The sequence below is a fragment of the Vanellus vanellus genome, assembly GCF_965231255.1.
Source record: "Vanellus vanellus genome assembly, chromosome: 7".
Classification (NCBI taxonomy): Eukaryota; Metazoa; Chordata; class Aves; order Charadriiformes; family Charadriidae; genus Vanellus; species Vanellus vanellus.
This window is the reverse complement of record NC_138912.1, coordinates 14,950,245-14,967,505: the sequence shown is the minus strand read 5'-3', so window position 1 is coordinate 14,967,505 and position 17,261 is coordinate 14,950,245. Positions and strand designations below refer to the sequence as shown.

Sequence of the window (17,261 nt, the reverse complement as noted above, 5' to 3'; positions counted from 1 at the left end):
CGCAGCGGCCGCCTCGCAACCGCTTCTACACACTCGTGCCACTCCCGCTGCCGTAAAGCGCTGCTGCCAGAGTCACAAAATGAAGCCGCGAGTACCTAGGAAACCAGCGGCCGTGCTGCTCACTCTTTACCCTGACTGTCGCAAGAGCGTCCGCGCCTGACGGCGGCCGCCCGCTACCGGCGAATGGGGGGCAATGCAAGATGGCGGCACTACCTGAGGAGCCGGCGGAGGTGGTGGCGGTAAAGCCGGACCCAGAGGCAGGAACGCCGCCGCAGCCCCCTGCTGCGCCTCCAGCCGCCGCCGCCGCCGCTCCCGCCCCTCCCCCGGCTGCGGCGGCGGAGGGGGAGGCGGCGGGGAGCGGTACGGAGGCGGCCCCCGCTAAGCCTGTGGCACCGGGCCCGGCCGCCTCCCCGGCGGCGCTGGACCGGCAGACGCTCGTGGCCGTGCTGCAGTTCCTGCGGCGCAGCAACCTCCGCGAGTCCGAGGAGATTCTGCGCCGCGAAGCCCGCCTGCTCGGCGACGACCTCGGTGCTGCTGCCCTCAGCCCCGCCGGCAGCGGGCTTCTGGGAACCCCGGGCGGCGATGCGGAATCCTCCGGTGGAGAGGCGCTGCTCAGCCGAGTCACCGCCGCTGCCACTATCGCGATAGGAGGCAGCGCCGCTGCTGTCGCCTCTTCCAGCCCCGGGGTGGTGGCGGTTGCCGCCGTGCCGCCGGGAAAAGGTGGGCTTCGCGCGGGGGCTGCGGGGTCGTTTCATGGGGCGGGGTCCAGCCCCCTTCCGGCGGGACCCCTGGGGACTTGGAGGGGCCTGTGCCTCCCGCAGCATCGCGGTCTCTCCGTGATGCTGGGACACAAGGGTCGGTGTCAGGTCGTGCTTTCAGTGGGGCGGCCCTCCCTGGGGGGCGAGGCGAGAGTCTACCCGGCTTTCGGCAGGGGGGTGGGGGGCTGAGTGTGTCATTCCCCCACACCACTCGGGAATCTCCTGGTGGTGCCCTTCCTGGAGCAAGGGACCAAGGATGAGGTATCTGTCGTATTTGCAGGAAGCACTGTCAAAGAGAGAAGTACTTCCCCTTGTCTTTGTGTCCTGTCTCGACTAACAGTGTGGCAGGAGGCTGAAGGTTCCTTTGCAGGTAGAGGTGATGGTCCAAGATGCAGCCACAGGGATGAGAAGAGAGGCCTGATGAACAGGCTGCATTTTGAAGAAGGAGCCATAGGATAGTTGAAGAGGAGAGTTTATACGTTTCTGGATTGAGTTGCTGGGTACTTGAGGTGTTCTTCGGATGATTGTAGTCTAAGTATTTTTAGTCGAGGTGTTCTGTGGGAGAGCTTTGTAGAACAGTATCATGAAATTTCAGAAACTGATGTGTCAGTGTTCTAGTAAATGTGTAGTATAAAGTTCCTGGTATCACCTGGTATGATTGTTTTTACATAGAAGACATAACAATGAAAATATTTAATGACTGCTATGGAGAACAGAGCTTTCGGAGTGTTAGCAAGTGGCAAGAAGTCACTGCCCTTTAATGTTTGTGTAGTGGTCTTGGTGAATTGTTCACTTCATGAACTTAATATAAGCAAAATATAATGGGTATATCTTACAGGCTTTAAAAGATTCCACTCCTAATCTGACAATTTCTAACCTTAGCACTAAAGATAGCTTACTTTGGTGATGATAGTGGCTTCTTCCTTTACTCGTAAAATCCTAGCTGAATTAGGCACTATGTTTAAATACCTTATAGGCAACTGTTGGCAGGGAAAGAGCAAAAGATGGCTTAAGGTGCTAGGAGAATTGGCTAGTGGACTATAACATGCTACCATCATCTCACTTGTATCATTTAAACTTAGCACTGAACAAGCACAAGACTTAGTGTCATGTTTTGCTCAGAGCGCCTCACCTTACCAGGAGAATTGTTAGCCACTGTATATTTGCTGGCTCTTTCAGGCTGTCTTACAAGCTCTTGTTATATGCTATTGCTTTTGCAGTTGGAGGAGGCGTTGTTGTGGAAGATCAGCCAGATGTGAGCGCAGTATTGTCTGCCTACAATCAGCAGGGAGACCCAACACTGTACGAGGAATACTACAGTGGATTGAAAAACTTCATTGAATGTTCCCTGGACTGTCATCGAGCAGAATTATCTCAGCTCTTTTATCCTCTCTTTGTGCACATGTACTTGGAATTGGTCTACAATCAACATGAGAGTGAAGCAAAGTCTTTTTTTGAAAGGTAATTTATTTTCATTTGTGCATTTGCATAGTTTTGTATTTGCTACTTTGATTAAATCTGTAAGCTATAATATCATAGGCTTTTTTATATATATATATATACACACACATACGTATTATTTTCTTCTCTAAGGTTGAAGGGATTTGGAATCTGAAGTAATGGTGCCATAGATTACAGAAACTGTTCTTAAATCCTTTTCCAATCTCCTACGTTAGAAAGATGTGCAAACTATATGCTTTTAAACTGTCCACGTGCAGATTTTGAATGATCTTTATGGTTTGCTGGTCAGATGCTGCTGCTTGAGAGAAAGATTTTATTTTTTTTTTAGCACTGGAAAATTGCAGGGATATGCCCAAGTAACGTGCGCTATAAGTATTTGCTAATGTCATAGCATGTATGGCCAGGTTTGATGAGGCTTTGAGCAACCTGGTCTAGTGGAAGGTGTCCCTGCCCATGGCAGGGGCGTTGTAACTAGATGATCTTTAAGGTCCTTTCCAACCTAAACCATTCTATGTATATTGAAATTCTTCACATAAAATTAAAGGAACTAATTTATGGCTAATCTACAATTTTCTCTGCTCTTACTATGCTTAATTTCTTTATCACTTGAGAAAACTAAATTTCATTTGTTTTATGGATTCGGACCAATTACGAAATATTTCAATCCAAAAGGATAACTTTGTGTCCCTCCAATATGGTCAGCAAAAATGATTTTGTAAATAGTTAAAATGTTCCCTGCCACAACTATTTTATAACATGGTTTCAGTAAAAATGGAAAATTCTAGACACCTGTTAGCTATTATATAATGCATGTGGAGAGTGAGAAACATACTCACTGTGAAATGTGCGTGTTCATATAATGAATCAGATATAAATACATCCAATAGTCTTGTGTAATAAAAAATGCCCTGTACTTTATGATACCACAAATTAGAGTTCCATTTCTGTAAATAAACATGTTAGTGTAACTATTTACTTCAGGCAAGAACCCTTTGGGTGTATGAAATTCTGTGAGGTTCCATTTGGGTGTTCTCTTCATCTTGGTTTTTAACTGTTGAATGCTCTTGTTGTATACAGTAAGTCGCTGGTGTATCTTCCTCAGGGGGAAATTTATTTCAGCAGAAAAATAATCCCATATGTAGTCAGTAGCTTCCAAAAGGTCCTTACATAAATAGTCCATGTTAAAGTAACATAAATAAGTGTGCACTTAAGAGATAATGTTTTTCTAATAAATCTTTTATCATGTCTTAAATGGTTTCAATAGATTTCATGGGGATCAGGAGTGCTATTACCAGGATGACCTGCGTGTGTTATCTAGCTTAACCAAAAAAGAACATATGAAAGGTAACGAGACCATGCTGGATTTCCGAACAAGCAAGTTTGTGCTGCGTATTTCCCGTGACTCTTACCAACTATTGAAGAGGCATCTTCAGGAAAAGCAGAACAATCAGATCTGGAACATTGTTCAGGAACATCTTTACATTGATATCTTTGACGGAATGCCTCGCAGTAAACAACAGATAGATGCTATGGTTGGAAGCTTGGCTGGGGAGGCAAAACGAGAGGCTAATAAAGCAAAGGTAGGAGGGAAAGATTCTTGCATGCTTATTATAACTGAACAATTCTCCCTAGTTTTTCAGGGAGATACCTGAGTATAGACTGACATATGTCACTTGAGATATTAAAAGGCAGCATGAACAGAACAAAGGAAGAGAACTGTACAAATAGCTGTTGGCAGGAGCAGAGAGATCAAGATGTGTCACTGTCTGGTAGAAGAAAGCGTTGAACCCCTTTGAGAGAACCTTGCATTCAGCCCACTGAACTAAACGTAAACTAACTCCTGAAGTACTTTCTGGTTTTAAAATGGACACCCGACTATTTGGCTTTCTTGTACAACAGATGTATTTCTTACTTACTTACTGCCAGTTGTTACTGCAAGGTCTGTTTGTGTAGATCTTGACAGTGTAGATCTTGACAGACACAGTACTATATGGATAAACTATGTCAGCTGTAGGGATTCTTCTTTAAAGAAGTGCTTAGAAGCAGTGGGGGAACTTAGAGTTGTCCAGACCAGTTGCTGGGTAAAACAGTAGAACGTGTACTACCTTTGTTATGGGCTAACCAGTAATGTATGCAGTAATATAAACATAGCAGTTTTAAAGGTGCACCTCTATTATGTGGACTACTACATTGAAAAGTTTCCATTAAAAAAAATTAGTTTTCAGTAAGAACAGCAACTGCTGTTTTGTCTCGTGTGTTTTACTGGCTTGCAGGTTTTCTTTGGCTTATTGAAAGAACCAGAGTTCGATGTGCCTTTGGATGATGAAGATGAAGAAGGAGAAAATGAGGAAGGAAAGCCAAAGAAGAAAAAACCTAAAAAAGACAGTGTAGGATCAAAAAGTAAAAAACAAGACCCTAATGCTCCTCCCCAAAACAGGTACCAAGGGAATTTAGAGAAGTCTTGTTAAATTCAGTCTTGTCGTGCCAAATCTGCATCACTGTTCGCATGACATTTTTAGCTCTTTGGCCATTTCAGCTGTACACAGTTTAGCAATAAGACTTCTCAGGGAGGTAATGGAAAGCTCATCATATAACCTTTTGTCTTTGCCCTTCAAGACAATCTAGATTTCCCTTGATAAAATTTCACTTGGTTACCCACTAATTTTTTCAGGTCATACTCAATTCTTTATCGTTCCATTGCCTGTCTGAAATTCTTAAAGCTACTGACTCTTATTCTCATCAGTTAATCTCTTACGTAATCTTTCACTTTTTCTAATTCTTGCTTTGTATTTGAATATCGAGGTGTAGGGTTGCAAGCAAAGGTTTCTCTTTCTCTCTTTAGATTAACAATATGTAAGGTGCTTTTACTTTGTAAAAATGTATGCTTTTTGTAGAATTCCTCTGCCTGAACTGAAAGACTCTGACAAGCTGGATAAAGTAATGAATATGAAGGAAGCTGCAAGGCGTGTGCGTCTTGGCCCAGAGTGCCTGCCCTCCATCTGTTTCTACACATTCCTTAACGCTTACCAGGTTGGCAAAAGAAGACATTGGGTAATATGGAAAAGGGAATCAAAATTCTAAACAATTCTAAACATCCCTCTTAATAGAGAAATAAGACTTAACAGAGTTGGCCAGGGTTATTGGAGTATTTGAAAGGTTGTGTTGCAAAGTTTATGTTCCAAAATCTTCGAAATTCTCTTTAAAGATTCCTTAAACTATTTGATTTCCGTCATCCTTGGTTTTGCTCTGATTTTGTCATAATCCCTTCTTCTGCTTTTCTTGTGGGCCACTAAATGTATTCTACAGAATACAGTAGATGATTTGCACCAAAGCCCTGGAAAACAGTACTGTTTTGTCACTATTGACTGTGCTTCATTCACATTACTTTATTTTTAATGGTGCAAAAATGTATGTGTTTATGTCTATCCTAGAATAAGTCCCTCTTATTTTTGTAAATAAGTTGAGTTAATTTTCTTATTTGTACTTAGGATTTTGTAATGTTTGAAGTGCATCATGAAAGATAAAAACAATATAAATGGATATTTTCTGTATAGGGTCTGACTGCAGTGGATATTACAGATGACTCTAGCATGATTGTAGGAGGCTTTGCTGACTCTACTGTCAGAGTCTGGTCCGTGACTCCGAAAAAGCTACGTAGTGTGAAAACAGCAGCAGGTAATTAAGACAGTGATACTTAATATGAGCATGTGTTACTTGTGACAGCTGTGTTTTGCGTGAACAGAGAAAGATGTCTGTGGCAGGAGGGATGTCTTCAGCAGTTAAAAACTTTCACTCTGAAGAAACAGTATGTGCACAGATGTATGATCGCATCTTATGTACTACCAATAGAAACATTTTCAAAGGAATGAGAAATCTGGTTGTGTAGACCTGCTGTGAGGTGTTCAGTGCATGGAGCTTGGGACTAGCCAGAACTAGCATGGAAATAGCCATCTTGCTTTTTAACTGTATGGTAACTACAGGGTATAGTAGACTGTTAGGTTTAGGTGGTCTAGGGAGAGACTAGAGATACCCTGGGGGAAATTATAGGAGGGAACTCTGAGAAGGATGGTGGAAAATATCCTGTAGCTCAACACCTACACAAATTCATGGAAACCAGGCTTCTTTAATTGTGCTGTTTATGTAACAATGTGTTGCAGTTGAAGCTAGACAACATGCAAACTTTTCTTAATCTGGATATTTAACTGAGATGTGGTCGTGATGTTCAGTGAACAGTAGCCTACAAACTAAAAGTTAATTTGTATGTAGTGTGCAGCTGTCAAAACATGTCCGAAAAGCATCTTTGTGGCATATTAACTTTGTGGGAAAAGGCATGAAAATTTGGCATCTCTATCAAGAAGATGTTATTGTGTTTGGAGGCTGAACAATTATCCATGAAAAATAACACACATCAGGATTAATTTATTTTAGTCTTAGTGAAGACTTAAGAAAGAGTGATTATTTAGGTAAAATATTATTTTCACCTTTTACAATGGTAGAAGATATTTTAAATGCCATTGGATATTTCAGACTTACCAATTCCCAGGTACTCTGTGACATTCATATCATACTGGCCTCTTTTAAAGATAATACTGTTTGTTTTCCTGTTCATGGCATTTATCTTTGAACTTCTGACAGTTATACATGAGCTTTGAAATATTGCAGACCTCAGTCTCATCGACAAAGAATCAGATGATGTCTTGGAGAGGATCATGGATGAGAAAACAGCAAGTGAGTTGAAGATTTTATATGGTCACAGTGGACCTGTCTATGGCACCAGCTTCAGTCCTGATAGGTAAAATAAGTTTACAACCTAACTAGTTTGCTTATCTTGAGTTTTAATTGTGTAGTACTGAATGCAAACATGTTCTTAATGCAGCGTTTTCCAGAATGTTAAAGCAATTCTTTATGCAGCTTATAAGAAACTGTGTGCGTGCATAAGTGCTTGCTATGCTCAGGGTGTTGGGCACTGTCAGCTATTACTGAAATCAACCGGAGCTGAGGATGCTGACACAGTTTTTGAGGTTCAAGACTTAGACAGCAATAGACCATCAGTTTGCAAATTGTAGTTTAAGTCAGCTTTTAACTAACTGAATTGTAGGAGGAAAAGTACTGCAGCACTGATTGCACTTACACTATTGCAAACCATAAAACCAAACTGAGTAGCTTATGGTTGCATTTCTTGTATTCTATTGAGACTTTATTTTCAAAATGCGTGGAGTAGTATCTTTAAAATAAGAGATTTAAAACCGTTATGTAATTATGAGAGTCTGAAGAGTACAAAGGAGGTTTAAATGTCTAAAGTTTTGCTTTTGCTTGTGTCTAGTCAGGAAACAATCATCACAGAAACACAACTGAGAAGTAAACTTTGTGTGCTACATGAATATAGAGTTTATAACTATGAATTGAGAATGTGAACATATATGAATTCTCTTTCAGGGAATCCTGGAATTCTGTTTAGAGTTATATTAAAAGATTTTTTTTTTTAAGTAACATAGTATAGCAGTTTACTAGTAATTTTTTCATATAACTGGAATTCCTGAATAAAGCCCAGCTCTGTCGTTTTTTCAGGGTGGTTTTTTTTTTCTTTCCCTCCCCTCAGTATTGGTGCATCATCAGAATTAGACCTCAACATCCAAATGTCTCTGTTTTTTGCATAAGGGCTTAGGACTGGATTCTGCTTGAATTGGTTATTGTTGCTTACCCCTCCAAAATGTTGATTTATGTGTGACATGCTGAACAGATGCTGTTCAGTGGACAGTTTTTCTTGTCATAGACATCTCACAGCATTTATGCAATGGTTGTACAGTCCATGTGTAAATTTGGTATGTAATATGCTATGCTTTATCCTGTGACAGGAACTATCTGTTGTCCTGTTCTGAGGATGGCACTGTCAGATTGTGGAGTCTCCAAACATTCACATGTTTGGTGGGCTATAAAGGACACAACTACCCAGTATGGGATACACAGTTCTCTCCTTATGGTTATTACTTTGTGTCAGGAGGACATGACAGAGTGGCTCGGTAAGAAACTGGATGGCTTTTTTACTTGTCTGGATCAGCTTGTGGTGGATTAACCCTGAACGTGATTAGCTGATATGCTCTAGCCTAGCCTATTACTGGAAATAAATTTTATTTCATGTCAAGTAAAATACTGAACAAATGTTTTAATGTCAGGGTTTGGTTTTTTGGTTTTCAACACAAATCAGATTATCTGATGTCTAAAGAGATAGTGTCTTCTTACATGACCATCTAATAATAAGTATTCTCTTCTAGTTGTTTAACAACTTGACAGAATATTCTTTACTTCTCCCTTCTTAAAAGTGTACTTTTCCAAAACAGATCCTCCTAATTCAATAAACTGCAAAATTGCTTCCTTTTATCCCTCCTTGTACAACAGATACTGAACTTCATTAGGGTTCTTTTAATTAATAAAGCTTTTATTTTCAGTCTGTGGGCAACAGATCACTACCAGCCTTTACGGATATTTGCTGGCCATCTTGCTGATGTGACATGTACCCGATTTCATCCAAACTCTAACTATATTGCCACGGGCTCGGCAGACAGGACTGTACGGCTCTGGGATGTTTTGAATGGGAATTGTGTAAGAATATTCACTGGACATAAGGTAAAGGGATATCACTCACAGTGTGAAAGTCATTCTTTTTCTGCGATGCAATTCTGAAGAGTAGTATCCAGAACAAATACAGCTTGACTTACTGAATGTTGAGTAGACTTAACTAACTTGTTTGTTCACCCCACAATGTCTGTTTTAGGGACCAATTCATTCGTTGGCATTTTCTCCCAATGGACGATTCCTGGCTACTGGAGCAACAGATGGAAGAGTTCTGCTGTGGGATATTGGACATGGCTTGATGGTTGGAGAACTGAAAGGGCACACTGACACTATCTACGCACTTAGATTCAGTAGAGATGGGGAGATTTTAGCATCAGGTAAAATTTGCTGGAAACAGTGAAGATGCTGTTATGTTCCATAAGTCTGAAGAGGAATGATATAATTGGTTCCTTAAATTGAGGAAGACAAAGTAGAATCACTTGCTTAGCAAAAGCAGCAACTTAAAACTGCTGGTACAAGGCAAGTACTTCACTGGACTGTGCAGTATGACCCCCTCGCTGTTCCAGGAACTGAAGGAAAGGTGTTGTGCAGTTAAACAATAGTGAAGGTTGGGATTTGCATGCAGTGTTGGGAGTGGAATCTGAAGTTAGAAATAACTCTACGGCAGACAAGAAGAGGCTGGGCTAGAGAGGCACAGGATACTGGAATGGGAGTGGGGCATGCAGCAGTACTAAAAAGAAGAGAGGAAAGGTTAGAAAGGAAGATGAATTATCCAGACCCTTACTATTTCTTCACAGTAGATTTTTTTTTTTTTAATAGAGATATGTGTGTGTAATATTAATAGTCAGGTCTATGAGCAGCAGAACTTGTGAAGCCTGCTTGTTTTTCCTGCCTGTCCATGTGGATTCTCTGGTGTCTAATATAGCAGAGCTCCTTTGCTTGGTTTTCCCTTCTCCATGATTAGTGAACTGTTTTCTTAAAATGTATAGGAATTTAATGAATTTGAAACTTGTTCTGTTCTCTATCAATCCAAAGAGAGAGTAGTTCTTTGTGCTTGGTCCACAGGGCACTCAGGTTAGATTACAGGAAAGCTGAAATCCTGGAAGCTTTTATGTGTGCATTCAGTATGTTAGAGACATCCTGCAAGGAAACAGACTTTAGCAAGTCTCTAACATACTGAATGCACACATAAAAGCTCAAAAAGCAGGTTTGCTCATAACTGTAGACTTACGCCCAGTAACTTTTTTATGTGCCTTTTTTATGAATAAAAGAAAGGACTTAAAACTGTTCTTTTTTTCTTTTTAGGTTCAATGGATAACACAGTTCGTCTGTGGGATGCTGTGAAAGCGTTTGAAGATTTAGAAACGGATGACTTTACTACTGCCACTGGACATATAAACTTGCCTGAAAACTCCCAGGACTTGTTACTAGGTACATACATGACCAAATCAACCCCCGTTGTACACCTCCATTTTACACGCAGAAACTTGCTGCTGGCTGCGGGAGCCTACAGTTCACAGTGAATTGGGAAGCTGTGAGATTGCATGTGCCAAGCCATTGCAGTAGTGACCTCAGGATGGGAGATGAAGAGGAACGTCTTGTACAGGTGGACCCCACTAGTCTGGTGCAGGAAAAACAAACCTATGTAAACTAATGCAAGCAGTGTCTTCTCAGTTCTGCTATTTCATATTTATCCACAGTTTGAAAATGCTGGAGATTGACAAGACATTGTGGCTGTAAAAGGAAGGAATTGTTCATGGTGCTTTTGATAAAAAATATATATATATATATGTATATGAAAATGGCTGTCTCCTCTCAGAGATGGTATTGAGCTCTGCTGAAACTTGTGGAAAGTTAACAGCCTTAGTATGTGTTCTCAAATGATTATTTTTTTTTAAAGCACTTAATTTATGGTTAGCAAATGTTTAATCAGTCTCAGACACAAGCAAAAACTGTTCAGTTTTAGAAAAGAAGAATGTAGTTTAACTCACTATCACCTGGGCTGGGTAACAGGTATGGTGAGAGTATTACAGCAACAAATAGGGCATTGAAAAAGCGGGTCCTACAGGCAGAGGCTTGTGGGGAACTGCCGTGAAGTTTCATGTGTGGGTTTTATCCATCCAAATACTAAGTCCTGAAAAGTTTCAAACTCCTGTGGTCTTTTGAGGTATCAGAAAGGCAGATCTTGTTATTCTGTTTTCACAGGTAGCCAATGCTGTAAGGGTGGTAAGCAACCAGAAGTGCAATGTGAACATTATTTACTTTCATACTTTTATTGTATGAAGGAAAAAAAAAAAGGGGGGAGAGACTGAGGCACAACTGCATATAAATATCCGTTATTTAAGAAGTGGACTTTAACCCTTTTATGTTAAAGCTAAAAGAGCTTTAAAAACCTGCCTGAGGTTAATGTATCAAAATGTAGCCAAGAAATTGAAACATTATTGCAGAGTAAAAGGATTAATCGGTCCTAAGCGTATTATCAGTTTTCTTTTGAAAGGCCAGCTTCTGAAGTTGCTGAAGTGACAATTTCCACCTACAAAAACATTGTACCCCAGCAAGTCCTCCTGGACAACTAATAAAGCTCAGCGCCTTACTTCTAAGGAGGACGAAAACATGCAAAGCAGTGGGAAGTATAACTTTTAACTTTTTTCTGGGTCTTTGAACAGAAGCCGCCACCACCAAAGGGCAGGCCCAGTTTGGTGTGGTTTTGGGTTTGTGGTTGTTTGTTTGTTTTGGTTTTTTTTTTTTTTTTTTTTAAATCTCTTACAAACTGTATACAGGGAAATCTATTTTGTGTTCCTCATTACTTTCCAGTAAGGGCTTGAACACTTGAACAGTCTGCTGGCTCTCTAGTGAAAATAAAAACAAGACTTGACATTTCTGAGGTAAAGTAAATAGAGAACTACCTCCCCCTCTCATCCCTTCTCTGACTCTAATTCTTGGAGTAAAGATATATTACAGGCATTATACATCAAAATAAGGGGTGGAAAATTCATTAGGAAGATCACCTGGAATTTTCTTTAAAGAAAAAGGTTAAAACTAAATTATTATGGGTGTTTGTTTTTTTTGTGTAATTGTACCTCAACAAAATTTATTTGCTCTCAATTGGATCTTAGTTGGATTTAAGTACAGTTGTGGTGAATCAAGCAAATTGCCTACAACAAAGCATGTACAGTTTTGACAGCTTAAAGAAAACACTGCCACATTCTGCCTTTGTATTTTGTACAGTTTTGTACTTTTGATATTATAATAAATACTAAAATCACACAGTTTGCGTCTGTACATTACAAGAAGCTATTTTCTTCCTTTGATAGCTGCAGTGGAAGCAAGAGCAATGCTTCTAACTGTGAGCAATCTGCTATGAGAAACAAATTCAGAAATAGTTAAGTTGATGACTAGCCCTCTCATGTAAATCTTGTTCTAATGGTAGGTGATGGGTTGTAGCTAGTTAGATCTATTACTCTGGTACAGCAACAGATATTCCTCTGAAAAGTTGTATACAGCAGAAGCTATTTATGCAAACAAACTCAGAGGGGAAGAAGACGACTAGATTTATTCAGAAGGCCCAGCATATCCAAATAGCTTTAAGAATACATGAACTAGAGTGAGAGAGCACAAAGACTATAATTTCTCTCTCCTTTTTTTCCAGTGGTCATGCCTACTTCCTGGTGTCCTCTTTGGGAAATGTACTTGCATGCTTTAGCATTAGAAGTCCCAGGCTGAACCCCTACTGCTGGCACCCTTCCACAAAGCACAGCGCCGTATAATCACTCTCGCACAGCAGAACTAATGTGATACCTAAGGAAGGTATGGAGTTTTCATTGAGATATATAAAGACACTGTGGAGAATAGGAGAGAAAAGTTTTAGTGTTGGGCAGGGAGGGAGCTGTGTGTAACCACCTGTGGTAGGAACACCTCATTTATTAAGAATAAGCACTGAACTACTTAAGCCATGTTTTATGAACATGCAGAGTTACGAGAGCTTAACTTCAGCAAGTAAGCCACTTTCTTTCTGGCAGTTACCTCTGCAAGACAAGCCAGTAACAGAAAAAGCTCAAATACCATAATTTGATCAGTCTATGTTGGGAGGCTTTACATCAAAACCAAACAGGTTCTATGCAAAATATGGACAACTGAGGCAGAAGTTGTAATCTGTGTTGTATTAGTAACAGTGAGGAAGTCATGGTTTCCATGTAAGCTACTAGCTCGGAATGCAAAAAATGGGAGCAACCAGGTAACTGCAAACCACATAGGCTTACTGTTTTCCACTATGACATGGAAGTGCAGAGATGCATTGATCAGCTATAAGCTCTGTGCTGGTATTATGGTCATGCTGGTGAGGTCTTTCCTAGGTTACTACCAGGTGCTCAGAACACTTTACTATTTTAAGTAAACTCTTCTGCTGTTATAACACATCCTAATGACAGGAATCAGCTACTCCATCTCCACTACAAATAACTATTTTCAAAAGAGGGAAAAAAAAAAAGGTGCCACATTTATGCTTTTTTGCACCATTTCATATTTCAAATAAAACAAGTTATTATTTTATTAGCCATAACAGGTGATCAGCTTTCATTACACTGACACAGATCAGAGGTTCAGACATGCCAGCAACCTGCCAAGAGAAGAGAGATCAAACATAGCAAGTCTTGCACAGTGGTACTAGTAACTGAGCATCCCCCTTCCCCAAGCCCAAACAATTTTAGTTATGAGCAGGCAAATTTCAGGACACTTAGGAAGAAATGACTGATGTCCCTTTAACATACAGCAATGATGCTGTCCCTGATATTTTCTACCCCTTTTTGCAGACTATGAAGACAGCCCATAGTTTTTTTTCCAAGATGCCATTTCAGTGGAAATTTTGTATTTGAAAGTGACTCTAGAATTTTGTGACACTTGGTTGTTGCTATACAAGAACAAGTCCAATCACTTCTATACAGACCTTGCATAATCAAGTGTGCTAATATATACAGTTCAATCGTATGGTGCTCCTTTACTCTGTTCAAAGTAAGGTTTTAACAGACTGCATTAATGTCTGCTCGTAATTTTCTAATACAATTAAGAAACAAGTCCTAAAGTACTACCTTGTTACTTCAATAACCTAAAAAGCAACAATTATCCCTATTTTACAGCAAAAGGGCAGACCAGAGGCACCTAGTAGTTGCAAGCAAAGCCTGATATACCTACATATATACTATATACTCCTTCCTTGCTTGCTTGCTTACTCTGTCTCCCTGTGTGCTGTCCCTAGTCCCACTTACCATGGGACAAAAAAGAATATTGATATCCCATACTTTCTGCATCCCCCTTTAACAACTTACTTCATTCAGAATGCCCCCTAATAAGCTGATGCTATAGTTTTGTTGAGGTTTAAAATTATAAATACAAAGTTCACATGCCTGTGTTTCTCTAATTATATTGTATTATTAGCAACTTGCCCTTTGTCAGTCTTTCTTCCTGGGCTGGCATTGGAGCATTTTGGTCCTGGAAGAACACCAGTCACTTACCATTTACTTATCTGCCACAGCAGGAGTTTTCTTTTTAGGTCTAAGCTTGAAATACAAGACGAGCATTGCAACACCTGTGTATGTTGCTATTACATACTGGAAAACATAAAAGTTAAGTTTAGTTTCAGTCTAAAACCCCCAAAATACCATTATACTAGACTATAAAAGTTAAAATACATAATACATACATTCCTCCTGCCTGTGATAGTATAGGAATTGAAGTACTTCTGAAATCCAGTGAACTGGTGTTGAGATCCCGAGTCATGGCCAGCCATGGTTGCTTGTCCTAACAAGCAATAAAGGACAGTTAACAAATAGAAAGTAAGTTGGACAGGATCAATAGGAAAATCAAAGTAATCTCTACACTGAGCTAAATAATTCCATTGCCAGCTATTAAATCTGCTTTCAGGACATTCAACAGACAGTGGATACACATAGGGATCAGGCAGATTCAGAGTCTGCTTATGGTACAAAACAGGTGACACAAGAGCAGATAAGCAAATGAGGGGTTCTGATTTATGATTTTCAGAGTTCATTCAACCAAGTTTAAACACGAGAAAAAAATAACAAATCAGTATAATGATGAATTCCTCAAAGCACTTATAAAGAAGAGACCTGCCAGTCCTGCCTACGCAAACATTCAACACACGCAAATTTCTACCAATTGTTCAGGAATCTGCAATACCTAATTAAGATTAAATCTTCACTAGTTTAGTTAAGAAATAGCTTCAATTACATACCCCAAAACTTGGTGTCATAATTCACACTAGACCACTACTATTTTGTGATTCAAAATGCTGCTTTACAACTTTTACACCATATTCGAGTGCAAGTGTTGTTAGTAAGAACTGCCCTGCTCTCAGTTGCACATTTGTATTACATCTACTGGCCCACCTTAGTATTCACAGATCTGGATAAAAATATATGTTGTTTTTTTTCTAGTTAGTTCTCAGCTAGATCAGCAAGTTACTTGCACCAGCTACAAAGCCTCGGAGGTGCTTTCACGGGAACAACAAAAACACTAAGTACATGAGAGCACACTTCTGTATTTTGTCTGTGTCTGCACCAGTTTCAGGCGTACTGTAAGAAATTCATTAACACAAAAGCCTGGCATGGCTACAGTAGCACACTTGCACGTTCACTGAATGGTTGAGGTTAGCACCTCTGGAGGTCGCGTAGTCCAACTCCAACCTGCTCAAAGTAGGGGTAGCTACAGCAGATCACTCAGGAACACGCCCCATCACATTTTTAATATCTTCAGAGATGGAGACTCCACAACTGCTCTGGAGAACCTGTTCCAGTGCTTAATCACCTTTACAATAAAAGGGGTTTTCTTCTTAGTGTTTAAAAATCTGTTTTTCTAAGGTTTAAGGAAGTTTTATGTTTAGGACAAACATTTGTTGTTTATCTTGTAACTCACCTCAAAAGAAACACACATACCACATGGTTACCCACCAAAATGGGCAGATGGTGTAGCCACCAGTACCCCAGAAGAGAGATACAAGAAACTGCTACAGCAGGTGCTATGCTCATTAACACAGCTCTTATGCCAACCCAATCCAGTAATGTATCTCTAGTGTGTAATCAGGTAAGCGTGCCTGTAACTGGACTGATTATGCAATAGCTAAAAATCTTAATGAAATAGCCCCCATAAACACCTGCCGTACATGACTTAGAAAGCCAAGGTCATCTTTTCTGACCGATACAAAAGCCTGGAGAAGAGTCATTACGTCCTTCCGAGGACGGCTCAGAGCCCAGACATCACAACACAGGTTTTCCTTTCCGGAAGAGCCCGGTGCCCTTGTCAGGCGCGGCCCGCCTCACCAACTGCCCTGACACCGGCCGCCACCGGCTGCCGCTCTCGCCCCAGCCCCGCACAGAAGCCGGGCCCATCCCGCTGGAGCAGACAGCCGCGACCCCGGCGCTCGCTCGCGTCGGGCCGGGGGAATGAACGCGGCGGCACCTGGTACTCGCAGGGGAGCAACGCCGCGGCTGAAGGTCGTGAGCGCCCCAAGGAACAGCCGCGGCTCAGCGCTGCGGAGAGCCGTACTCCCGCCAGGCGGCACAGCCCCACAGGAGGAGGCGCAGACAGAGGCCTACGGCCGGCGCGGACACCCTCCCCTGCAGCACCCCGGTGTACCTTAGCCGCCACCACCGTCCAGCCGCCGCACTCTGCCCTTCGCCAGCGCCCTCCCACAAAATGGCGGCCGCCGAGCGCCGCGCGCAGCTAGCGCAGGCCGCGCGGATTGGCTGCACCCCCACAGCGAGCGGCTTCTCCCCGCCCCCCTTCCTTCTGGTTGGCTGAGAAGCGGCCTCGCCGCTTTCTCTCGCCCTTTCCCCCTTGCCCCGCGTACTGCTTCCGGTGGCTCGCCGTGCGTCCCGCGTGCGGCTCCCGGTTCCGATCCCCTTCCCGGGGTCCCCACAGGACGGAACGGAACGGAACGGCGCGGCGCCGGCGCCACCGAGAGCGAGCGAGCGAGCGAACGAACTAACGAGGGAGGGACTGCGGGGGCCAGAGCGGCGGCAGCCGGGGAGGTAAGGCCCCTCTGGGCAGAGCTCCAGCCCTGCTTGGTCCAACTGCACGGCGTGGCCGGTGCAGCCGGTGCCGTAACGGGCCGTGGAAGGTGTATCTGTTGCTTAGCGAGCTTTTTGGTGGAGCGTGCCTTGAAGAACTTTAATTTTATTATGTGCCTTCACGTTTAAAGTGGTTTTATATGCCTAACAGGCTACTTTAAATTTGACAAAATAGTGTTTCAGTGGTAATTTCAGTAGAAGTACTGTTGACCAAAGTAATAAATCGCACGTGAATTGTAACCTTATTAATAGGGTGTTGTTTACCAACTGAAGCACAGTAAGGTTAAACATATCTATTAAATATATACATAGCTTACACAATGATGTATCAAATTATATTAACCTTTAAGGGTGGCATATAAAAAGCAAAACCGTAGACCAACCTCAC

At 41.7% G+C, this 17,261-nt stretch overlaps 2 protein-coding genes across 2 annotated transcripts; one reads left to right on the top strand and one right to left on the bottom strand.

Moving 5' to 3' along the window:
• Positions 1–200: 200 nt before the first annotated feature.
• Positions 201–12,075, top strand: TAF5 (TATA-box binding protein associated factor 5; the record flags this gene model as incomplete). The annotated part of the gene is made up of 12 exons (XM_082486411.1): positions 201–239; positions 384–720; positions 1,979–2,219; positions 3,484–3,799; positions 4,493–4,656; positions 5,114–5,249; positions 5,774–5,894; positions 6,882–7,011; positions 8,075–8,239; positions 8,666–8,843; positions 8,992–9,169; positions 10,098–12,075. The coding sequence occupies 12 exons, from the start codon at positions 201–203 to the stop codon at positions 10,313–10,315; spliced, it is 2,223 nt and encodes a 740-aa protein (XP_082342537.1). The 3' UTR covers positions 10,316–12,075.
• A 251-nt stretch (positions 12,076–12,326) lies between these two features.
• ATP5MK (ATP synthase membrane subunit k) lies at positions 12,327–16,537 on the bottom strand. Its single transcript, XM_082486514.1, has 4 exons — positions 16,440–16,537; positions 14,488–14,585; positions 14,300–14,395; positions 12,327–13,407 (listed from the first exon to the last, which is right to left on the bottom strand). The coding sequence occupies exons 2-3, from the start codon at positions 14,572–14,574 to the stop codon at positions 14,303–14,305; spliced, it is 180 nt and encodes a 59-aa protein (XP_082342640.1). The 5' UTR covers positions 14,575–14,585; positions 16,440–16,537; the 3' UTR covers positions 12,327–13,407; positions 14,300–14,302.
• Between the last annotated feature and the right edge of the window lie 724 nt (positions 16,538–17,261).

Coding starts and splice junctions, on each gene's coding strand:
- ATP5MK (XM_082486514.1), bottom strand. CDS start 14,574: ATGGCTGGCCATGACTCGGGATCTCAACACCAGTTCACTGGATTTCAG. Junction 14,396..14,487: donor CTATCACAGGCAGGAGGAAT/GTATGTATTATG, acceptor TATGTTTTCCAG/TATGTAATAGCAACATACAC.